This window comes from Tripterygium wilfordii, chromosome 4 (assembly GCF_013401445.1).
Source record: "Tripterygium wilfordii isolate XIE 37 chromosome 4, ASM1340144v1, whole genome shotgun sequence".
Taxonomy (NCBI): domain Eukaryota; kingdom Viridiplantae; phylum Streptophyta; class Magnoliopsida; order Celastrales; family Celastraceae; genus Tripterygium; species Tripterygium wilfordii.
In genome coordinates this window covers 3,081,376-3,105,844 of record NC_052235.1, presented here as the reverse complement: position 1 = coordinate 3,105,844, position 24,469 = coordinate 3,081,376, and the positions used below count along the sequence as shown (strand labels likewise).

Below are 24,469 nucleotides of genomic sequence, written 5' to 3'. Positions count from 1 at the left end.
AAGCCTCGCATCACTAAAATAAAGATTTAATGGACATGTTATTAGCCCATGGGTTTCCTTGATTTAATATGACGTTTTAAAGCCGTGAGTCCTGAAAGGTCTTGTCAAGCCCTTGAAGTTATTTGATGTGTTGGGCTTGGACTTTAACTTGAAAATGCCGTTGGTATCTTACTGGTGTTCGCCTAGTGGTTATTCTAGTGCTAGTTTGCAACCAACATACATCCGACAAAAGAAAAGGGTTATGTTATTCCGATGGAAAAATACTTGAAACCCCTAATTTATTACATCTAAGAACTCCGCAATTCACTAAAAATTGTAAAGTCTATAATTTTAATCCAATGGTTTGACAAATGTGTCACATCACACCACATTTTTTGTTTTTCTATTTTTAAAACTTGTGTCTAATTTTTGTAATCAACCATTATATGAAAATTGTGAACTCCAAGAAATTTGGAGCACCCCAAATCTCAATTTATAACCCCCATTTTACCCTCAATCCATATGCAGTGTCGGATGTTAAATGAGCCATGCATGTGTATTTGTCCATGCCAAAGTTGATCATCTACTTAAGGGAGTCACTGTTCCCACAATTATCTCTTCTTACTTTCAAATGAATGGAGTTCGCAACTACGAAGGCATATATTTCAAAACCCTTGCTTGCAATTCAGATAACCGAGCTAACCGATGGTGTGGTCATCGGTTGTAGCTACAATCTCCAAGAGAACTATATTCCCATCAGGCTCATCTTAATCAACCTAGATCATATTGCAACGATATACAGACCAAAAAGAATTTATCCATTATAACTCAACATCAAGAGGCAACCTTCAATACAGATTTTACTATAACCATCCCAGAGTCCCAGAAGGCCAGAACTCAAAAAAAAAAACAAACAAACAAACAAACATACGTAAAGAAAAGTATAATCCTCATAGGCATCAAAATTAATCAACTGTTCTCAATATCAGGAATAAACTATTATAATGAACAATGCAAAGAATATGTGAAGAGTGCAACTAAGGAGAGTACCTATAGTTTTAAAAACCAGAATTATTGGCGATTTTGCCGGAGCGACTGCAGGTGGGCAGTTAGGGCGTCATAATCAGGAAGTTTTGGATGAACATGACTGGCTTTGTTGATCGAATTCTCCCTAGATGGAGTTTCCTTATTTGAGGTCTTTGAACTTTCAGATTTAGCTGATGCTGCAATCTTTGGAAGAGGATTAGAAGTTTGTTCCCGAGCAGATATTTTCCGATTGTCCTCATTTGAAGACTTCCTGGATTTTGTAACTGGTTTCGAACCTGCTTGTTTGGCTACACCTTTTGGTTCTTCAGAGCTTACTAAGTTATGTGCTCTCTCCTGAGACTGTCGTTCATGTCGAGATTCAGTACTATAGAAAGTCTTTGCAGCTGATTTTTTTTGCAAACCATAGTCTACAGTCTCTGTTGATTCAGACGGTACTGAAGCCTTTTGAAGATAATTTCTATCAAGGGCTGAAGTGACTTTTGTTCGTCCAGAAAATCCAGTACCAGAAGGAATTTTGCTGGATGAAGTCTGCTTACCAAAACTTTGCTCTGAATCACTACTATCTGAATCAAAATAGGTCTTTGAGCTTGAGCTTGTCCTTCTATTTGCTTCATTGCCTGCTTTCTGCTTGTATGGCCCTTGAGTCTTGCCAAAAGTCCGCTGGGGGAGTTCCACATCTGAATCATCACTAGAATCAAAATAAGTAGTTGGAGCTCTTGTGCTTGCCTTTTCATTTACTTTTGACTTCACCATCTTACTGTCTGACTCTTGATCTCGAATCCCCAACGAAATTGAAGTCTCAACTTTAGGGGAAAGAGAGGACTGCTCAATTTTGGTATTCATACTCTCTACACCTTGTTTGGACAATGAAGCATTGCCAGAATTCCTAGTATATGGTGGTTGCCTATATCCCTTGTTCCGAAGCCCGCCAGTCAATGTTCCAAAGTTCAACTCCTTATCACCTTCCAAACTAAAGTCCTTAGGAACTTCAGCATCCATCGAGGTACCGATTGATTCTGGTGTCTGAACATCATTTTTGACTTCCTGGACAAGTGCAAGCCCAGACGATTTCCTAGAATGCTGATGGTTATTGAAAGAATTGGCATTTAAACCACTTGACTTTGACTGCGAGCTCATGGGTAGGGTAGAAGGCTGAGTGGAAGGCAGGTAACCATACTCATAGTCCCTAATAGACCCATCATTAACTTCAATCCCATGGTTTCTCTGGTGCAATTCTGGTGGATCTGAATCAACCGTGCTTGCCCTTAACCACGACTTTTTGTCAAATCCTACATCTTCCTTTTCTATGGATGAAGATCCAGCAGACAATTCAGGATTTGCAGAGATGACATTCTGTTCATAGCCGGTACCCATACTTCCCGCAAGCTTGAACTTCTCTATTTCTTCTTCACTTTCAGAACTTGGACCGTCTGAATCATCAAAAGTAGCAGGCAACAAGTCATCTTGGGATGGATGAATGGTAGAATTTTGCAAGCCTTCAGAAAACACAGTAGTAGAGTGCTGCTGCTGCGGATACGACTCCAAACCAAGCTTGGACGATTTTTGGTCTTGTGGATACCAACTAGTTTCATGTTGATGGTGCTCATCCCCAACATCAATTATAGAATCACCATATTCCGAACCAGAATCATCAAAAGCCACAACATCATTGCCATAAGAGGTGGTTTCTTTGGCAGTTCTGTCATTACTTCCTCCATGGCTGATAAATGGGTCCTCATCAAAATTATTCACTACATTCTGTTGGTTTAAATTTGAAACTAAAAGGTGATCATCATCAAGAGAGCTTGAGTGAGAATGTGACGAAGCACCGCCGGATTGTTTTCCAATGCTCTTTTCTTCATATTTCATTTCATCTTCCTCATTCACAAATTCTCGTCCAGATTGATTCGACCTTTCCTTTAGATTCACTTCACTCGAAAAGTCTCTCGTTGCTGAATCAGATGAATCATTTCGAGGATACTTATCTGCCTCTCGGAAATTGTCTGGCATTGGGGCAACACTGTCAACATAATTAGAAGCTGCCATAGTGCTCTTTAGCTGGTTAAATCTTTCAGTCAGTCTTGCATCATCTAGTTCATTCCTATCAATTTGCTCAGTGAAATTCCCAGAGTTTCTTCCTTGAAAGGTGTCTTTAATTTGATCTTTGGCAGATTCACTAGGCAACTTGGAGCCTGCACTGTTCCAAAGCCCTTTATCTCTTGGCTCATGAGTTGAAGACTTCTGCGACTTCATAGACTGCTGTCTGGTTGTCATTTCACGGCTTGAAAGTTCTGCAGCTGCCCGGGCAGCCATACTTGCTCGTTCTGCAGATTCAGCAGCAGCCTGTGCAGCAGCAGTGGCATCCTTAAATTCCATATTCCAATTCTGCCCAGTAAATGAATGCCTATGCTCCATGCCCTCACTTCCAGCTCCTGGTGAGATAGGGCAGACCATGCACATAATCATTAGCAGTTAAATTAAAAGACAAGTGAAAACAATATGAACCACCACAAAGCAATCAAACATGTGAGATAATACTCCACTGTCCACATACCTAAAGGTTTCAGTCCTGGATGAGGAGGATCAGATGACATTGTAGATGCAAAACTTTGAGGAAGGGATGATGGTCGTGCATTATGCTCATTCAAGTTCAAATGTACATCAGGACTTTCATCTTGCTTGGGTTCCTCTTGGAAATTAACAGGTCCCCTGCCAACATTATGAGGTGTAACCGGAACACTAGGAGGCTTAGAAGACTCTGCATGCATTCGACTAGCTGTCTCAAAACTATTAGGTCCATTCTGCTCAACAATCATATGGGAATACATCAGTCAAAGGAAAACAACTTAGTAGAAAACAGACAAATATGACTGGTAATTTATGTCACTACGGTCCTATCTTGAACCAATATCTAAGGAACAAAAAATGAACTATTTCAACTCTATCAACCTTACCAGCAAATCCTCATGAGGCTTTGTATCTTTCTCTTCAAATGACTCGGGATCCCATTTGACATTATGTTCTCCAGCTATTTCCCTCAAGATTTTAATTTTTGTTGGACCATCAGGGGCTTTGGCAGATAATTTCTCAACCAACTGGAAATAACAACACGAAAGACAAAAAAACATTAAGCCACAATGCAACAACTCGGGTAAATCAGTAAATGTCTTACCTTGCCCAATTCATTTATAAACACTATCCATACTTACCAAGCGACTTACGCCACAATCTGGACGCAATTCAACAGCTGCTGAAGCAAACTCTTTTCCATATTTTGCTGTAAAATGCTTGCGAACATCCATCAGCTCTGGAATGTCTGCACATCTTGGAGATGCAAATATTACACTCGATACTGCTTCCTTCAAGTCGATTGGGCAGTTTCTGTGGAAGTATTAAAAAGATAGGAAGGAAGAAAATCTTGTCAACTATCAATAGTAGACAGCATAACAATCTAGTTCAACTACCGTACTAAGAGAATGATACTCATACTTTTCAAAGAAAAATGAGCATAAAGAAGATATAAAGCATAAAGAAACAGATTTCTCCATAACTGGTGACTCTCCCAATAGAAAAAGAGCACACTTCTCAAAATTAGATGAAATACATACTTTTGTGACTCAATGATAGGCAGACGTGCCACTATAAGTTCGCAATATATCTCAAGAAGATCATAGGCTGCCATTGTCTTCTCTTCCCTGACCACATGTTCAACCTGAAAATCATTAAAAATAAATAAACATGCACACAGAGAGTTTACAATCACAAAGAAATTTATAAGGCAAATAGTCTGCCTCATGCTCATGGAACTGTAAAATTTGCAGCACACGTCTCAAATGATCAAAGGAGAAGGGGACAGAACCAAACCACTCTTTTAATATAATTACTCCAGTGCAACCGATAAATAACATGAGGCTAGTATCAATGGGAATATAGATCATTCAAAGTAAGATACTGTTTCATTGGAACAACCAATTTCCAGCAGAAAATTGAAAACCAAATACCCAATATGACTGAAGCTTAATCGAATTTTGAAAATTGAAATCAAATCAGCACAGTCTTGAAAAATAACTAGGGTAGCACATGCAGATCCATCAGCATACCCTAATCATAGCTGTACGGTCTTGACCAGACTGGAGCAATTGCGCCAAATCCCTCTTCATCTGCTTCACCTGTACTTCCCTCTTGTTCCTCATTAACTTTATACGCGAGGCAGCAAGCTTTAACGCTATCTTGCTGCATCAAAAACAAAACCAAATCCAAACCCACTAAATCATACTTTCACCCCCAATTTTCATCAAAAGAACGAAAAGAAAATTGAAATTCAACAACCCCATATAACCATCAATCCGATTGCTCAAACTTGGATTCAATAACAGACACAGAAATCTCAAACCCGTAAGAAGCAAACAATCAGTAAACACAATCGATTCAATCGAGTGAAAAAAAAAAGAGAAAAAGTTACCATTTCGCGGGCTTGAAACTCCTGTGAAGCATTGTTCTTCGAAAATCACGACGATAATTCCAATCCTCTTTGCTAATTTAATTAGGTTTTCTTCGGATTGAATTTATGGGTTCTTTTCTTCCTATCTGCTGTTTTCGGAGAAAAACAAAAAAGGGACACGAAAAGGAAATGGAATTTTCGCGGAATCAAGCTCGAAGTTGGAGCCTAAGAAACCGAAAAGTCAATTATTGGGCAAAGATAGGAACAAGGAAATCAATCATGTAAAACTCTGACTTTTCCATTGCTTAACTAAATAAACGGTCCGGCTTAGGTTACAAGTCGGCCTTCGGTTTCTCCTTCGACCGGTCTTCCCTCTTCCGAGAAAAGATAGGAGTCGGATGCACGCGACGCGGTGTGTTCACTGTTCACATGCTATGCCAGCATTAAATTAAATAATAAATAATACAGTCACCCTTTATATCATGGAAAGTAAAACTTGGATATCTGGTTATCTAAGAAAATTCAGTATAAAAAATTAACACAAATGGAATTGAAAATTAGATTAAATAATAATTTGAATGAATATTAAATGTTTTGGATTACATTTATGAAAGATCACTTGTAATATTTAAATTCTTGAATGTTTGTAGAGCAAATGATGTCACATGGAGCAGCAAATTTGTAGGACAATGTAAAAACCAAGTAATTTTAAAAATTCACATCCCGAATAATCAATTATATTTTCTCTTTCCTGTGAATATATCAAATTATCTTTACGGGTTTGTTCCTCCTAAGCCCAGCAAATGACTTAAGCCCAACTCATCAAACTTGATAAAATATCAAAATGTTTGTTAAGGGGTAGACTTGAATTTATAAATCACACATGGTTGGGTCTTCCAAGCGATGTGAAATTAATTCTTAACAAAAGTAAAATTATTATTCCATTAAGAAAAAGAGTAATTTTTTCTTGGAAGATAAATAAAAGGCAAAAAAAGCAGTCGAAGTTTCATAGATGGTTTTCTTCTTAGTTCTTAGATGTTTTGCCTTGGCGTATTTAATTTGCGTTCAAGTTTGAACGAGTTAACGCGTTGAGGTCCAACGGTAATAGAAAGTTCGTTTGCCAGCGCTCCTTTAAAGAGTTTGAAAGCAAAAGACTAGCAGATAAGGGAATTTTGACTATGGTCCACTTCTTTCATGATTCTTAATGCATGAGGACTGCTTCTTAGAGTTTGCAAATGGGGGTGGAGAGCCATTCCTCTCAAAACATTGCTTTCAATATAAGAGTGTCAGCAGACAATGTGCATATCACAAAATAAAATAAAGAAATTGCAATCAAGTTTTTCAAGTTGTAGGTATGGATTGGTTGAAGAAATTATAGAGGTTAGGAGGTGAGGGTTGTTGGGAGAGTTACTAAATGGCATTGTGCAAACTGCAAAGATTGGCAGATATCAAAACACCTGGGCTGGCTGACTGTCTGACGTCCAGAGATAAAGATAAAAAGAGAACCCTGAAGTCATTCCAAGAACAAAGATATATATTTGATGTCCATTGTTTCTGAGCGGAATTTTACAGCAAGGAAACAAAGGATTCTGTGCAACTATAAGCAGCTTACTTTAAGCAAAATCTGAGGACAAAATAAAAGTACAAATAAAAACTGGGAAGAAGGAAGGAGGAATTGGTATATCATTGTAATGTTGTAATGTTGTGGCTCAATTATAACTCAAAAAGACTTCTAACATATTTTGAGTAGACCCATTCAGGTCGACCATGCAAGCTAAACATGTAAGGATTTTTCAAGTTCTGAGTCCCCACGTAGGGAAATGTTTGACAACAACCACTTCCCTAAAACTAGATTACCAATCAAAATTCGACTTTTTCATGCATGAAAACAATTAAGACGGCCCTCTGTATTCCCTTAAAGTCGCGTCTTCTTATATCAGTCTCTCTCACATAACTTTCTGCATCGTCATCGTCGTCGTCAAGCCTCTATCTTTGGCTCCCACTAATTAAATTTCTCTTATATATGTATGGTCAATTACACTTCCTAAATTTCTCTTATCCATTCCAACCTGATTTTAGTTTTTCTTATTCTACTTTCAACTTTTCTATATTTTATTCATTTCTTCTTCTTTTTGGTAGTTATTTTTCCAATTTGGAATGGCCTACGACATTATAAAAGAAAAATGGACGTCTTCTATATGGCATGACTCTTATGTTAGTGTTTAGACATCTTGGAGATAAAAATACATGGAAACAAAGAAACCTGGAGATCCACGGAAGTCGATCGGTAGCCTAAACCCAAGGCATCCAAGAGAAGGGTCCACTATTTCTTGTAAGCTCAGTCCATGTGTCTCACCTTGTCATGATACTATTTATCTCTAGACTCTAGAGTTACATAAAAGTATAATCAAAGATGAATTCAAAACTATTTCTCATCAACTACATTGCTTCAGCATTGAATATGTAAAGCTATTTGCTTCGACAGCATAATCTTTTTTCTCCATATTAAATTATTGTCAGCTGGTAACCTTATTACAAGTTACCGGCAATAGGTAAGCATCAGATGTAAAACAATTTTAAACTAATTATGCAGGGGAAAAGGAACCAAACAGATAATATTAACCAGTATCAAGGCAATAGAGTTCCAATGACAAATATTGAAGTCAATATCATTCATAAGTCTTTCAGTCAAACAACATAAATTAGTGAGAGCATAAAGACTCCTCAAAATTCTCAAAATTCATGCTTGTTGAATACAAAGCGAATGTTTAATGACATGGGCAATGCCCATCCAAACAATCGGAAAGTTAAAGTTCAATCTTAGGGTTACCGAATTGACTGAATAAAATGGCCATATCCATTCCCTGTACCATAGTAGGAACAGCTTTCTCGTACGGACAATCCCGAGAAAATCCGACCTTCCCAGATTTTTGCACTTTCTTTATGCACCTCTTAAACTTCTCATGGCATTTAATATTAGTCAAACCTGAGAAATAAAAATCATCAATCACTTAACTTGAGAAAGATGCAGAGGAATTTCATGACCTAAATTACCCCATTCACAGAAATTCGTGTATAGCATACGAAGAAAAAGGCAATGAGGGAATAATTGTTGTTTTCTGCCTGCAATAAACCCTGATGATTTATGAAATGATGACTAATCTGAACAAATACCAATCATTTTTGGATAAGCAATAAAATCTTTAAGACTGCTTTGAACTGAACAAATCACTTCAAATAATCATATGTCTTCCATAATTTGAACACTAAACACAGACATACTTAGCTGTCAGAAACAGTTTCAAAATCACCTGGAAAAACTCCAAACAAAAGACAATGTACATCAAAATAATTGTACCTTTCTTCTCCACGCATTCATCATGAATCTTACAACAAGCATCGACATCATCGCACGGCTTTTCTCCCGGACATCCGGTCCATCCTACTCCACAGTACTTCCCATACCGAATTCCAACCGCTAAAAATGTTTACCGATTCAGTTATTATGAAATAAATTAGACAGAAGTACGAATATCCACTAAATTTGTTGTGACTAATTTAGGTATAGGATAGAGCTTACAATCACAGTTCTCCGCAACACAAGTTCTGCTACATTTGACCTGCAATTTATTAAGGCAATAAAAAAGAAAATTAAATCCATAAAAAGTTTATTAAACCTTCAGATCGCAAGAATTTTATTTAGTCTGTCGGAGACTCAAACCCAGCAACAATGGATGTTTTTTTAATTATAGACCGGAACCTGGGAATCATTAGAGGCGCTGTGCGCGGCGACGAAGAAGATGAAGAAGAAGGCGAATACTGCGGAGGCGCGTGTTGGATTAAATACACCCGCATCCATCAGCATCGTCTTGTGATTCGAAATGCGCGCTTCCAAATCGTGTCGTCTTCCTCTTCCTCTTCCTCTTCTTGTTGTTCACTTCCACTGTCTGATGATTCTGGTCCATTGAAACAAAGGAATGACGCATGACGTGGGCTATCCAATGAATTGAGAGTTAAACAGTCCACGTGTACAACGGCCTGATTTGAAGTTGGACTTCTTAGTGGACTCCGGATAATAAGGCCGAAGACAATAGATTTTGGGCTTCTCGTTCCTATCCGTCGTTTTGCTTCCCCCTCCGTGGCTCGTGTATATAATAATAATAATCTATTTAATTAAGGATAATACTTGAGACCATCAAAAAATGATCCTCAAAAGACCCCATTTAATATGAAGTGTTGAATGTGAAGTGAATCCTATATTTGTATTTTTAATCAATAGTTATTTTAATGCCACATATATTTGAGATATTTTTGGAGGTCAGATTTTAAGGATCCCTAACATTGTCCTTTAATTAAATACAAAAGTAGTAAAAATCATGGCTTTTGTTTTTTTTCCTTTATTTTTTTTGTAAGGGAAAAAAAAATTTGGGCTGGTTATATTGGCAGTGAACGGAAATTAGATGCTCATTTGTCGGATTCTTCCTCACTTAAGAATATGAAACTTGCTCCAAATTTTACCAGATGTCCACATGGGTTTGAAGCTGTTGGGCATACCTTAATTAGGCAATGACAATCATGGTTGTCGAATTGATCACTTGGTCATACATAAGAGATCATCATGGTGGTAGCAACGATCACAATGGCAAACATACAGACTTCGTGACATTTCCCATGATCAAACCATGGAGGGAAAAAAGACCAGAATGATATTCCGAACGCCGGCAGATCTTTCTACCATCGGGTGTTAATATAGTCGCACACTGTCAGTGAGTTGAGTACCTGGACAAAGAACAAGTGCAGGAGCATCTTCCGGCAAACAGACTTTATGGCATGAGTAGATTTCATATGAATCTCAATGCCTGCCATCCATCTACTTGCAAACACCAAAACTACTATGACTAATATTAGCCTATATAGTTTGCTAAACAGCTAAATAGACTTCAGAATGACAATGTAAGCCATCTTGCAAAACAGGCACACAGACTTCACAACGAAAATGCACATGGCATCTGCCAACCAAGAACTCAAATCACAGTAGCAGCATGCAACCCACAGCCAGACTCCAATGCAACTTATGGGGAAAGGAAATTATTAGGCCACAGACAATCGGTAAATAACACTTCAGTTATCCCAATAATCAACAGCAGGATATTCTATCATCAAGCATCACATTAACCTCAAACCTACTTCCATGGGAGTTTGTAGAAAGCATAAGAAAGTTTCGAAACATTAATTCAAGCAACAGACCAATTTGGTTACATCCACAAGAGTTTGGTTTGACATCATTCTTTATTCTAGTATTCTTTGTCAACGCCATTAGCAGACATCGATTATCAAAAGAAACCTTTACTGTAGCAATGTCATAATTCATGATGCCAATGACTTCTAACAATAGAACAACCTGAAACAAAAATTTTGCATCTCAAGATTGCGGTCAAGTCATGCAAATGACATGTGATTATGTGAAGCTTACAAATTCAATCCTCCCCCAATTTTATTGGGTGGTCCTCAAACATAGTAACCGGTGAAAGTAAATCCCCTTCCCACAATCTCACCGGCACAATACCACGCAAAGCACTCTAGTCCGAACAAAGCAGCAATGCCAGCATCCTCAACCTTCAATTCCTGCCTGTTCTTCCACAAATTCTTGACATAGTCAAGTTCCTTCCAGAATGCCTCATTGCGGCCAGGAATACTGAACATGAAGAAGTTCACGTGAGAAGCAGATAAAACAGGACAATGAAAATACCAAAAAGTCTCATAGTTCCATTAAAAACAAGAAAAAAAAAGAGGTAAAACAAATAGACCCCACAAAATAAAGGCTTAGCCAGAATACAAGCAACTCAACCGTTGTCCTTGAACTAGTAGCAGCTAACTGATTGGTAAGGCGATAGACATGTACGAAGTAGTTAAAATGGCATCAAAGACCATATACATTGTCATTGATGGGGTCAAACAAACCCTACCAGCAGCAACCTCAAGTTGAGAAACACAGCCAAAGCAATTTCACTCCATTTTCATGAAATAAGAACAAAAATAAATATTATGAGTTCTTACAAAAGCTTATTAAAAGGTATTGAACAATGTCAATCATTCTTTCTCTAGAATTATTTTAATTAGGTCATCTTACCATAGTATCCCATAGTAAACTTGAAAAATCCAAATCAACCAACGACTTCAGAAGGCTTATGAATATAAAAAAACAACACTCTTGCAAGCTGGTCATGGTTTGAGTATAGTTAATTATCACTGACTAAACATAATAAACTGGTGCTTCACTCAAATAACAAAGGTATAACAGGTGGTTGTTAGTTGATTCCAATTTTTTAACACGCATCTAAATAAATTTTCGCAATATGTATTTATGATGAATAATAGGCCTCACTAGAGACAAATAAAGCTGAACGAAAGGTCAAGTTATTGTTTTTGAACTATTGTGTTGCCATTCAAAATTTAAAAAAATATTTAACCCACACTTCAACCAAACCCAGCATGAGCATTTCAAACAACAACAAGGAATAAGCATTCAACAGCATACAAATCCCAAAATTTTTCATCAGGCAACTGAAAAAATCCACTCAATTTCTTTCTTAGGTTCAAAATTGTAATGTAGGAATTAGGATAGATAGGGAATACTTCAAATGCAGTAAGCACATAAAACCATCCCTCGAAAAAAGAAGGAAAGTTTGATAAATACATAACCACTAGCTTGTGTGTATTATATGCAAGAAGCATACAAATTTACAGACTGCAAAGACATAAAAATATGCCCATCTTTGATTAATATTACATCCCACATATGTATGATGCCATGAAATGAATTATATAGCAGCCTATGCCATCCAAATGTTACAAAAGTATCCATTAAAAGTTAAAACAAATCTGAACACAAGCCATTTTCCCTTCTAAATCATTACAGAGACAAACAATGGCATAATTGGCATTCATGTGAAAGCGACTTGGCTTCACTTTGGAATACCATAGACTGAAAGCATGACATGACTTCAAAAGCTCATGTATCAAAAGTAAACAAAAAAAAAGGAATTAACCTCGCAAGACGAGTGTAAAACAACTGCTTTGATAATTCGTTGCATTTCTCCACTGTGGCTGGTTCCTGAATGTATTGCTTATTCTGTTCCAACAACTGTTTGTAGTAAGCAGTTCCGTGTTTGGCTACAAACTGTGACGCTTGACTTGCCTTGGACTGCAACTGTAACAACTTTGATGCCATTGGCTAGCTGATTTAAGCCTAGAAAAAAAACAAATGAGATGTGTGAAACACTTCATTGACCCCTACTGTTGGCGGGCAGAAACTTCAATCACATCAGACCCCCAACACAAATCGAAACAATTGACCATTTTAAGAACCCTTATACCAGTATATGCATACATTCAAATATGAATAATAAAGTGGTGATAGTACATGAAGACGAGAACAATTATCCAAAAGTTTATTCAGATTGAAGAAATAACACAAGGGCTAAAACCAATTCTACAAAGTGATGATAGTTTTAATCAGCCAAGCCGCGGAGTTATGTATCTCTACGCTTAAATCCCTAATTGTCAAGCTTTACAGTTTAGGCTAACAAAGATCAGACCGCCAAGCACAGTGACAAGCACCAACAAAAGCAAATCAAGATCTAAATTACCATATATAGGATCACCATTCCAACGTCTAACCCCCCATAGACACAAATACGCTATAGAAATCCAGATCTAAAACAAACAATACAGAACTCTAAGATACAACCACAAAAGTAAATTATAATACAAATTATCAATCGAGGCCAATAAATTGAATTCCATTCGTTCACCTTCTACGGTCGCGAATAGAGGGTAACAAGAGCGGCAGCAGAGACGGAGAGATGGACTACGCTTCTCTCGCCGATGACTTCTCTGTGAGGTGAGAGAGAGAGAACAGCGATTTTAACCCTCTGGGGTTTTATTAGACCAGGGCCTAGAGGTTATCTTTTCAAGCCCAGTGTCTACTGGGTGGGCCCAGTAGGCGGATTGTCTTATATAAGCCCATTTGTAACAGTGGTTTATATACTGAAATCTGAACCTCCTGGTGGGCCGGCGGCTTAACCAGAATATGAAACGCAAAAGGCGTTAGACTCCCAAATTTTGATAGCCAAGTCCAACACTCCACCATTTTTTTGGAAAAAATGTCCGAAGACCTAATTGTAATAGTCGAAAATCCAATACGGTACCACATCATGCGGTCATTTTTCCTATCCAATGAGTAGACGAAATCCAACAAAACAAAACGCAACAAACTAAACCCTCCCGATACAAACGAAATAAATAAGTAATCCACCATATTAGTTTGGTCTGGTTGGTTAAAGGTATATTAGTCATACTCTTTTATTAGGGTTTAATAATTTTGAAGAGCAAATCCGCTCATAAATTTTTAGTGAATTTTCTTAATACGCGTTGTTTCTAGACTATTACACATGCCAAATAGATCGGAGGTGTAATAATGCCGACAAAATATTCTTATATATGCTACATTCATCGAGCAGCTATCTCTTACCAACTAAAATCTGAATTGTCCACCATTGATCCATAACTTGCTCAAATTAATACATGTGTTCCTCGTGCTATATATTAGCGTAAGCCTGTCCGCCTGGCGCCTGCGTGGGGAATTAAAGTAGCCAGCGTGATCTTACAAGGACTCACAACAAGTCGATTGGCAGCGTCGATCACGCCATTGAAATGGCTTTGAACTTCAACAAAACCTTAAAGATTCGAGTCGGTGACAGCCAGGGTGGGCCTTTTAAGATCACGGCCTTAGGTAGCAGCTTCTGGTATCGTCTTCGTGAGCCACGCGGGATGCTGTGAACGGCTGTGATTGAAAGTGTTTGTTGGGGTGTTGTGTACGTGTGCAGTGTTTATATGTTTGTTGACTACTGACTAGTGACTAGGATTCGATAGTGATATGGTTTGGTGAAAGAGTGTCAGAAGACTTTTTCAACGTGAAAGGTTTCATGAAGACAAAAAACAAAAAGGCATATATCTCCGATCGACTTCATAATTTATAAATTCTGAAAATGACAAGAAAAAGAAAGGTAAACCACATTCACACGTGAGGGAGTAATGGTGATTGGTGTTTGATTATCTGTCAGAGCCTTTATTAAACTTTATTTTTGAGTTCACTTTTGGAGAGTTAAATTTATTTATACACACGCATATATATATATATATATATTAGTATCTCTAAGTCAAATTGTATAGATTTGAACTATCCTAAGTTTGATTTTCATCGGAAGTAACACCCTCATAGTCACGTGCTATGCTTCCGCTCAACTTATCATATCCAATTATCCACGCCCTGAATTTGTATGGTGTACACTTGATTAAAAAATGATTAAATATACTAACTTAACGCACTTTTTTTAATGACGTAGATGAGTGAAATGACAAATGGTGACCATTACTTTGGGTCCCATATATTCTAAATCAATGATGAAATTGTGGAGATATAACTTGCAGTGTCCGCATAAGAAAATTCTTGATATATATATATATATATATATATATATATAGGTTCTGTCATGAAATTAATTGACATCCAAAAAAAACCTCGAGATAATTGACATTATTGTATCTTAATATTGTGCTTCATCGATGCCGGCAACACATATATTATTGTATCCATTAATAAATATATATATATATATAGAAAAGGTTTTACGTTCACAACATATGCAACTTCTTAGTAATTTGTAATCATTCCAAAATGGAGGAGTTAATTAGAAACTTTACGTGAAATAGTACCATAGAAACACGGTTATTTGACATTCAAAAATATTTCAATATATATACCCTAAAATGGCTGAACACATGCTTCCAATTTGTTGAAATCGATTCAATTTCGTGATAAATGCGTATTGTACATAAGCACAAAGCTGGCTGTTGACCATTAATTTTTCAACTCAAAAGCATGTTCTGCGAGGTATTTAAATAGACCAATAGTTTCGGGAGAAGTTATGCATTTGACTATTTATCTTAGTTAGTTAAAAAAAAACATATTATAAAAAACCATTGATGGGTTTCTTTGGAGTAAATCATCATTATATATATGTGTGTGTGTGCGTATAAATACACGTCAAATGCAAAGTAAATGGTAAAACTAATGAACAAGCAACTTAAAGTGATGGAGATAATAATGTGTCTTCTTCTGAACTAGTAGTCAAGATAGTGACTATAATAGTACAAGAAAGAGCTGATACATATAATGGTCCTCCGGTGCAATCCCAAAGCAACTTCCGACTGCTACACTTGCTGATTTTAACACATAAAATTCTATATATAGTATGCCACTGTTACGTATACTTTTCATCGATGAATAATTAATTATATGGTAAAATATCATCACTTGTTGCACCCAAAATAGAGCTATCAAGTTGTACACTGTGGTCTATATATATATATATATATTGGTTTGGTACCAAGCAAGGATCACGCGTGAGTTAAACTTTTTGATCAATAGAGCCCCTACACAGCACATCTTATCTAATAACAACAACATAATTCAATTAATCAAGATATCGATCCCATGCATATCTTCTCTAATTATGAGTACATGAGCGTCTTAATTAAACTAATCAAGTCCATTGGTGCTTTATATTATTGCTTCAACCGGACCAATTACATCATTACGTACTTGGGTGTATATAAATATATAGTCCAACTTGCCAACCTAACCAGGAGGTTATTATGGCTTTTTGGTACACAATAGCAGCAGCAGCGGCATTTGGTTGATTGAAATCTTTGTAGGTTGTACTTTATCCACTAATTATGTCAATAAAGAATGTTTCTTAGTTTCTATTAGGCATTTGAGTGGCGATGACTTAGTTAATTAGTACATTGACTAATTAAGAAGTTAATTTTTAACTAGGCTACCTACACCGGCCTCCCCAGCCGAAAGAAAAAACGGCACACAGAAAATAACATAAAATCAAAAGCTATGCATATATATATAATATATGTATGTATATGTCATATGAGAAAATGATTGAATGGGATGTACAATAAACAAAAGAAGGTCAAGCGATTGATCATTTGTGCAACCTTATCTCAAGTTTGAAAAAGCTTGTAAGGATGTGTAGACAAGCAATTGCTAAACTTCCAATGAAGTTTTGTTTGAATTTTTAATTTTTGACACTTGAACACAGTGATTGGGTCATGTTTTCTCGAGATTTGGATCCAACCCACTTGAGATATTATTCGCGTTCAGAGCTTAACGACCGCTTAGCTTTGTCGTTCAAAAGGGAGTTCCAAATTTTTTTAGATTGAGTTCGCACTTATAAATCATATTGTTGACTTAATCACTAAACCAAATCAGTCTTTAACAGTCTGGGAGCATGTGCATACACCATGAATTTCACTCATACCTACTATTCTGGTCTTCTGAAACGAAGCAGCATTTACCTTTGCCGACTCATTCACAGTGACAAGGATAATCAAGTTTTATTAATTTGTTTTATATATATATATATACATATGTCCATCTATTTATTTATTATGATGTTGGGAACTTGTGAACACAAAGTCATAAACACATTCTTGCTTTGAATTTAATTAGGAAAGGAAGTCAAAAGCATATCGAAACACCATTGGGACAAAAACTTCTTCCATTAATATTACAATAATACAAATTGGAATCAATCTCTAGGGGAACTTGCTTGGTCAAAGCAAGAAAACAACATATAATAGGTTACGAAACAATTCAATCTGCTTTTACATTTTAACAGTATACATACATATATATATATATATATATATATAAATATAGTCTCATCCATGTGGGTTTTTTGTATCCAAAAGAATCAATCAAAATGGCTTAAATTGGCCAATTCAAAAAACCAAAATGATATTTCTCCATACTTTTGTTCAAAAAATCATCAATCAATCACTGTAACTTCCTTTGCTCCGTGAAATCTTGTATTCTCTTTAGTGCAATTTCCAGTGTCTGCTCACTCATGTTAGCAAAACACACCCTAAACCAACCAGGTTCAGAGCAATGGCAAGAAGAACCAGGAGATATATTCAACTTCACTTGATTCAATATAACATTCCAAAGACTCAATTCACCTTCTCTTGTATTTGTCTCCAAAAGTGGGCTCAAATTCATCCAACAAAACAACCCTGCATTCCCTTTCAAACATTCAATCCCAGCATTTCTCAACCCTTCAATGATCATATCATATCTCTTCCTCAACCTTTCTCTATTGACTTTTACGTAATTCTCTGTGAATTCCTTGTTTGACAGCATTGAAGCCAAGAGATGCTGTGTTTGTGAGGAAATCAAGGTGAAACTAGACATCCTTCTAGCTGTAGTAACAACCTTGTCATTGTATGAGTAAATAGTACCAACTCGAAAACCCGGAAGGCCGAGATCTTTGGACAGACTATAGACAATGTGAACTCTTTCACAATCCTTGTATCCGCGGGATTCGAGTATCTCTGCAATGCTTATGAATTCCGACGATGAGAAGGCGGAACCCGAATAGATCTCATCGGAGACTAGATGGATGTTCTTTCGAGTAACGAAATTGAGAATCTCCTCCAATACTGAACGTTGTATTGTCGCGCCTAATGGGTTGGAAGGGTTGGTTATGAGTACTCCTCTAACCTTGACGTTCATGGCTTGTGCTTGTTTATATGCAGCTTCTAATGCTTGTGGAGTGATTTGGAAATTGTTTGAACTGTCACAATGGATTGGTACAATTTTCACTCCAGTTCTCCACCTTAAATCTCTGTCAAATCTACAGAACAAAAAAAGAATCCAAATTAGTTCAATTTCAAGTGGGGATAATTAATTAAGTTGATTGAAGTTGTTTTTGTTAATCAAATGAAGGATGGTTTAATTCTTACCCTGGATAGTATGGAGTTGGAACAAGCAAAGCATCACCAGGATCTGCTAAAATGAAGGTCAATAGCTCATTAGCCGCGGTTGCGCCCGCCGTTAGTACAACTCTATCAGGATCAAACTTGGCTCTTCCACCTCTAATTTCCTCCATGAAACCTGCCATTGCTTGCCTAAAAGACTTGAGTCCATGGTAATCTTGAAACAAAGCATTTTCTCTAAACCCGGACTTTCCTTCTCCGCAACTTGATGCCTCTGGATGCTTTTCCAAGTACTCTTCTAGCAAATCAAACGAAACCTGTTCGACAAAACAACAAAGAAACAATATTAGTTACATGCAAATTATATATAATGATAAGAGCAATCCTTATATATGGTGTAACTTCATCAGATAGACTTACTTGATTCTCTGCGAGTCCCATCTGTATAACCCCAGATGGGTTATCAAGTTCATGATAAGGGTTTTCGTCGTAGGCTTTCCAACCAGCGAAATAAGGAGAATCTTCTCCATGAGTATCAGAGACTGCAACTCTTGATAGACCAACAGAAGGTTGTTGCTGCTGTTGTTCAATCTCTATAGCCATAACAAGTCAGTCAATGAGATAATGTGTAGTAGGTATGAATAGAGAATTAATGTATAGTGTGAAAAGCAATGGCTAGAGAGGAAATTGTGTTATTTGGTAGATAGAGAAGTGTTTGTTTGAATGAAAGCTTTGTCAAGAGAGACAAGTTATTTATAGGGAGAGGGTTTGAGTATTTTGACATTAAAAAAAAATGGGGTCCCCACAACTTGTCTGTCTGGCTCATCTTGGAAAAAGAAATGAGAAATTAAATTCTATTTTAAGGAAAAATAAAAATAATATCAATGATTGATTCTGTGGAGTAAGCAAAATCAGTCTCTCACACTTTTTAACATGATAGATATATGTAGTTTAATTTTGTCTCTGAAGACAACTGTAGCTTCTGTCATGTTGTTAAAGTTTCCTTATTTTTCAATCTCTTTCAAGATCCAGACCCAATATGGTGGTTGAGAGGGGTGGTTGTTTACGTGTATATATATATGTGTGTGTGTGTGTATATATATATATATCCCATTCTCAATTTTTATTTTGCGGATTATCTAATTTTGTTACATGAATTTTAGGAATAAAATGATCAAAATTATAAAAATAAATTAGGATTACTAATAAATGATCCATATTTAGATTTTAATTTCAGGATTCTTGGTTTAGGGAGTACTCTTAATTTGGCTGTGTTTCTGTCTGAGTTTTTGGGTCTATATCCTACATCTTTCGTTTGGGTTAAGGCTCGGTGGTCATATGGATCCGTGGGCTATGTATTTGCTCTTTTTATTATCTTCTATTTTAATAAAATTGGATCTGCCTTATTAAAAAAAAAAATCGCCCTTTTTCTTCATTTTGATGATCAACCAATAATGGTGATTGAGTTTTTTTTTTTTTTTTTTTTCCTTCTAGTGGTTCTTCTCTTCACTTCCCAACCTATGACTAATCAAATCTTAGAAGCTCAAAACTACTCTTAAGTTTCTTAATCATGAACGAACACACTCACACACTAATGACATGTAAGAATTTGAAGAGATCTTATATATGTATGGTTAGGTAAAGTTATATACATCATGATGATTGACCTGACAAAGATACCAATTTAGCCCAAGATTAAGATTCTGATTTGGGAAGAAAGTTATGAAAAAGTAGAAGCTCCGAGAAGATATTGTGGACCCACACACAACAAAATTCTTTAGAGTTTAAGGATATTGTTTTTGTCTTAATTAATTAATTAATTGGGTCCTTTAATCACCCTTCTAATTGCTCTTTACATCACCTAATTGTAATTTTGCCTGGTTTTCTTCACATCCATCCTTGAAGTCAACATCGGCACATTTTGTCTTCCTTTTTTCCTCATTACACAAAAGCATGTTTACGTGTAATTAATGACTGTCCATAATCACTATTATGCGCTAATTAAGACGCTTTTATTTGCTAATGATGATTCGACATGGTCAGGGTATCTTTAGTGCCGATTGTTTTTGTCATAGATATATGAATGGCTGTGATATTTGTTACGTTAGCTTTGATTGTGGATTATCAACCAACAGACCCAGATGGAATAAACAAAATATATATACATATATAAAGAAAGGAATATGCCTTTTAACGGCCAATAGAGAGTAGAGACGTGGGGGTTGAGATCGATCGTGAATAAATCCATGTGCGATTAGAAGACTGATCAAAAGCATATGAGAGATTTTGCAATCATAGATCGCATATGCGAATTTAGTGAATTAATGTGAAGGGAGTAGGTCGATGACGACTGTTCGCCGACTGCGAAGAGACAAGGATCAAGCAATGGTCTCTGCAAAAGATGCGCATGAGTTGTGTGTTTTGTTTTTGATATAATCCCTAGAGAATCCATGTCCACTGGGAATGGGGACTAAAATCTTTCCCTAGCGGGGACGGGGTTGGAGATAGATAGGGAGAGAATATGGGTGTGTTTGACAGTGTCTTTGGACGGTCAAATATATTGTATTCGGATATAACAAGTGATTTGATCCAGTGGTGCATTACAGACCTTACGGTATCATCGCAACTCGATGAGTTCGAAAATGGAATTGCAGGGAGTTGCTTCCATTTATGACGTAACACGGTTGATCACATTTTCAACGGCAAAACACGAAGAAAAAATCCCAATTTTGCCCTCAATTTATATTTTTACAAAAATCAACTCATCACAAATTAATTGATATCAATGAAAAATATCCAATTTTACCCTCAATTCGTCACCATATTTTTAGTCATGCGTCAAATACTTTTTGTCACTGCAACTCACCTCACTTCATCACGGTTATGAAACTCGTATCACCTCACTATAGGAGGTAAGAATACAACACATTCCTAAACGAACCAATGAGATACCCTCCAACAAGGGACGTAGACAGCCCTCCCCGTTTGCATCCACGTATGCTTGGAGATCTACACGAAACCAAAGGCAGTCAAATTTTGTGAAGAGTTTTGATGTTGATTGATCATAGACAATAACTAAATTAACATAATATTCATACATACAGACATTATTATAAATTTGTCCTTAAATATGCATATCATATGTATGCGTAGTTAATTAGAATTATATGTGTTAGGACTGGAGGCCACTAAACATATATGCTTGACGTCACTTGGGAAAATCAATGTCAATACGTGTTAGGTAGCAATAAAAGCAGTATCTGGTGTTAAGTCAAGGTATTTAATGGCTTTACAAGTGATTAGTGGACTCCAACTTGGAGGCAGTATGTCAAGGAAGCTCCTACGAAATTGAGACTAACCTACACTACGAAAAGGACAGTCGCATGGGATCACATCTATCCTGGGTACTGCATTTTAAACCGCGCTTGCATCTGTGAAATGCATCGCTTTTAACTTGAACGCATTTCGTTTGAACAAAAAAGTATTTGATTGAACGATGTGTTACGTTATCATTGCTATGGTTTCGTATAGCTGAAGATGTAGAGAGTTGTTTTCACTCCCGATGTAACGCGATTGACCACATTTTTAACATCAAAACATATAAATTTTTCTAGTTTTCCCTTAATCAATTTTATTATTCTATTTATATATATTTACAAAAACACACTCATAAAAAATTCATATCAATGGAAAATATTCGATTTTTTCCTCACCTCTCAATACTACAATTTCGAAACTCGTCTCACATTATCACAAAATGTTAAAAAACAACACACTCCCAAACAAACCTACTAGTACTTTTCCACCATCGTGTCTTGTATTTGACTCATGTCATTATCTTCGGATTATGTTCATAATAAATATGTAATTAATCAAGTGTTCTACAGCTCACTTTGTCTAAAGTTTCTTGGTAAAAGTCCATATTTTGTCCACTTCATGTTGAGTGTATTGACTACAGGTTGAGTGAGAATATTTAGATGTATGTATGTATCGTGTCAAATCCCTAGCTACTAGCTAGTTGGGTTATAAAATTCAAGGAGACAAGACAACATTTGGTTAAAGTATCTTTTTCTATATAATATTATTCGAGCATATTATGTGCTCGTTAAGAACGTATACATTTATACTTACTTAGGCTAACAATCCTTCAGCTGAGAGGTAAATACTCGATTTAGTGGTACCCGAATTCGATTCCCCTACACCTCGCTTACGTAGAAAAAAAAAGAAAGAAAAAGGTTGTGGTTTACTTTACAAAAGAAAAACAATAGAACAATCGAGGGTGATTTTGGTTCATCTTATAAGTTAATTACTTCATAAGAAATTATTCACTCGTATTTAATTTCATTTTTTCAGATGACGCTCTACATTCATGTGTGTGATATGTCATAAAGATTATGAGTTCGAGCCTCTCTCATCCCCTTTCTCAGTAATAAAAACAAAAAACTACATTTTATAAAATACAGGTTAATTATAAAACTGATTTATCATGCATCGTTTAATCCAATGAGATTTGGATTTAGTTTGTATCCTAATGAGAAGGCATGAATCTTCGTGGAAGATATAAACACCATTGACGACATGACACGTAGGAATCTTTCTTTCTTCAAATCAATCTAAGACCCTATTATTGAAGGGATATACATACAATAGAATATTCGGTAGGTTCATGACTTCTGACTTTTGCTTCTCCATGAAATAGCGGGTATGGTGTCCTTGTTATCAGATTTCATGTACCATTTATAGGATTTCCTTTTCTTATTTTCTACTCTAGTTTTTTTTTGTTTATCCGACAAAAAAATGATTACAACTAACTAAGATAAATCCCAAAATTATGATTAGGAGGATCAAGATCATTATACAACCAAAATTGAAGTTCTCGAAATATGTGATTGAGAATGTACAAAGCTCTGACAGTGGCCCATTTTCTACTCTATTTTCTGGCTTATTTTGCATACACTCTCAATCCCCGACTCCCTGTTAATGTTATATATATATATATATGTCACTTTGTATCTTAATCTTAAGCGAGTAGGGATTTTAGGAAAGGAATCAAAAGGTTTTCTTTCGAGGCTAAGCTCTTTGCTTTGGCCGACACATGCTAAACCGGCCCATGCTCCTGACATGGGTGGAAAAAAGGACCATGTCGCCGAATCAAACTCGCCATTCGAAGAACGGACTGAAGGTTTTTCCTCGTGTACTTCTGCCATCTTGGGTATGACTGACTCCTCTGAAAAGCTTCGATCCACTGCTTTTCTTTGGCACAGTATGGGGCTACCCTCCAACTTGGTACCCTAGATTCACCAGTGAGCTGCCGAATGACCAGCTAAGGACATATATATGGGCATGTTTGGGAGTGTTATCAATTGCTGTAAAGTGTTGTGTGGTGTTGTGAGTTATAAAACTGTGATACTATGAGGTGAGTTGGAATGCAAAAGCTATTTGACGCCTCACTTTTAAAACTGTAGTGCGATGTTGTGAGGTGTGTTTGGCGTATCTAAATTACTGTTATATTAGATAACTAATAATATTAATATAAAATCACTTAACGTTTACCTTATACATTAATATAAAATAAAATAATTGACCTAATTTGATTACGTGGGATAATTCAACATATATTGTAAGCGTTTGGAAGTACTGTGAGGTAAGGTGATGTGTTGTGAGGTAAAAAACTGTGGTGCTGTGAGGTGAAGTGCAACTGAACACAGTACAAACACACTGGCAAACACATATATAATTTGGAATTCCTATATAGATGAAGACGTTTTTTTCTGTCCTCATTTAGTACTTGATGGCATACACACGTACACTTAATATATATATATTCTGAAATGGAAATGCCGGTGCCGACTAATAGATATATATGTAGGCAATAAAAGTTCGATTTTAATTTTGCTAACTAGAGTACTTGGATCATCTCCCTATCTTGTATCATTTACAAGGTCATCTTTTTTACTCAATTTTTCTTTCTCAATTATTTTGGTAAGTGGGAGGAGGTGTAACTCGACGTCCCTCTTTATTGTAAAATTGAAACCGAACAACAACAAAAATATATAAAAATGATAAAGACTTCAGTAGTTGATATCTCAGTTATCTGCTGAGTTTGACGTATAGTATCCAAGTGAATTCGTGGGTTTATCATGTCCCACA

At 36.4% G+C, this 24,469-nt stretch overlaps 4 protein-coding genes across 7 annotated transcripts; all 4 read right to left on the bottom strand.

The window, feature by feature from the left end:
- Nucleotides 1-776: 776 nt before the first annotated feature.
- On the bottom strand, nucleotides 777-5,725 carry LOC119996742. Of its 3 annotated transcripts, XM_038843495.1 has the most exons (7): nucleotides 5,489-5,725; nucleotides 5,127-5,259; nucleotides 4,635-4,738; nucleotides 4,236-4,407; nucleotides 3,981-4,121; nucleotides 3,581-3,827; nucleotides 777-3,458 (listed from the first exon to the last, which is right to left on the bottom strand). In XM_038843495.1, exons 1-7 carry the CDS (start codon nucleotides 5,518-5,520, stop codon nucleotides 1,051-1,053), a joined length of 3,237 nt encoding a protein of 1,078 aa, XP_038699423.1. In that variant the 5' UTR covers nucleotides 5,521-5,725; the 3' UTR covers nucleotides 777-1,050. The 3 variants fall into 3 exon arrangements, with proteins under 3 accessions (XP_038699423.1, XP_038699424.1, XP_038699425.1); XM_038843496.1 differs by lacking the exon at nucleotides 5,127-5,259; XM_038843497.1 differs by lacking the exon at nucleotides 5,489-5,725 and having other exon boundaries at nucleotides 4,635-4,721; nucleotides 5,127-5,260.
- A 2,384-nt stretch (nucleotides 5,726-8,109) lies between these two features.
- Nucleotides 8,110-9,423, bottom strand: LOC119997642 (probable phospholipase A2 homolog 1). Its single transcript, XM_038844786.1, has 4 exons — nucleotides 9,228-9,423; nucleotides 9,048-9,087; nucleotides 8,826-8,945; nucleotides 8,110-8,453 (listed from the first exon to the last, which is right to left on the bottom strand). The coding sequence occupies exons 1-4, from the start codon at nucleotides 9,330-9,332 to the stop codon at nucleotides 8,275-8,277; spliced, it is 444 nt and encodes a 147-aa protein (XP_038700714.1). The 5' UTR covers nucleotides 9,333-9,423; the 3' UTR covers nucleotides 8,110-8,274.
- Nucleotides 9,424-10,722: 1,299 nt separating this feature from the next.
- Nucleotides 10,723-13,436, bottom strand: LOC119997387. 2 transcript variants are annotated; one of them, XM_038844359.1, is made up of 4 exons: nucleotides 13,282-13,436; nucleotides 12,517-12,716; nucleotides 10,941-11,162; nucleotides 10,723-10,868 (listed from the first exon to the last, which is right to left on the bottom strand). In XM_038844359.1, the coding sequence occupies exons 2-3, from the start codon at nucleotides 12,696-12,698 to the stop codon at nucleotides 10,976-10,978; spliced, it is 369 nt and encodes a 122-aa protein (XP_038700287.1). In that variant the 5' UTR covers nucleotides 12,699-12,716; nucleotides 13,282-13,436; the 3' UTR covers nucleotides 10,723-10,868; nucleotides 10,941-10,975. The 2 variants fall into 2 exon arrangements, with proteins under 2 accessions (XP_038700287.1, XP_038700285.1); XM_038844357.1 differs by having other exon boundaries at nucleotides 10,738-11,162.
- Nucleotides 13,437-17,085: 3,649 nt separating this feature from the next.
- Nucleotides 17,086-19,034, bottom strand: LOC119997386 (1-aminocyclopropane-1-carboxylate synthase 7). Its single transcript, XM_038844356.1, has 3 exons — nucleotides 18,740-19,034; nucleotides 18,347-18,636; nucleotides 17,086-18,237 (listed from the first exon to the last, which is right to left on the bottom strand). The coding sequence occupies exons 1-3, from the start codon at nucleotides 18,920-18,922 to the stop codon at nucleotides 17,382-17,384; spliced, it is 1,329 nt and encodes a 442-aa protein (XP_038700284.1). The 5' UTR covers nucleotides 18,923-19,034; the 3' UTR covers nucleotides 17,086-17,381.
- Nucleotides 19,035-24,469: the final 5,435 nt, after the last annotated feature.

Coding starts and splice junctions, on each gene's coding strand:
- LOC119997387 (XM_038844359.1), bottom strand. CDS start 12,698: ATGGCATCAAAGTTGTTACAGTTGCAGTCCAAGGCAAGTCAAGCGTCA. Junction 11,163..12,516: donor TTTTACACTCGTCTTGCGAG/GTTAATTCCTTT, acceptor CTTCATGTTCAG/TATTCCTGGCCGCAATGAGG.
- LOC119996742 (XM_038843495.1), bottom strand. CDS start 5,520: ATGCTTCACAGGAGTTTCAAGCCCGCGAAATG. Junction 4,408..4,634: donor CCTATCATTGAGTCACAAAA/GTATGTATTTCA, acceptor ATACTTCCACAG/AAACTGCCCAATCGACTTGA. Junction 4,122..4,235: donor ATTGTGGCGTAAGTCGCTTG/GTAAGTATGGAT, acceptor TGTTATTTCCAG/TTGGTTGAGAAATTATCTGC.
- LOC119997386 (XM_038844356.1), bottom strand. CDS start 18,922: ATGGCTATAGAGATTGAACAACAGCAGCAACAACCTTCTGTTGGTCTA. Junction 18,637..18,739: donor TGGGACTCGCAGAGAATCAA/GTAAGTCTATCT, acceptor TTTGTCGAACAG/GTTTCGTTTGATTTGCTAGA. Junction 18,238..18,346: donor CCAACTCCATACTATCCAGG/GTAAGAATTAAA, acceptor TTTGTTCTGTAG/ATTTGACAGAGATTTAAGGT.
- LOC119997642 (XM_038844786.1), bottom strand. CDS start 9,332: ATGCTGATGGATGCGGGTGTATTTAATCCAACACGCGCCTCCGCAGTA. Junction 8,946..9,047: donor TGTTGCGGAGAACTGTGATT/GTAAGCTCTATC, acceptor AAACATTTTTAG/CGGTTGGAATTCGGTATGGG. Junction 8,454..8,825: donor TGAATGCGTGGAGAAGAAAG/GTACAATTATTT, acceptor TTTATTTCTCAG/GTTTGACTAATATTAAATGC.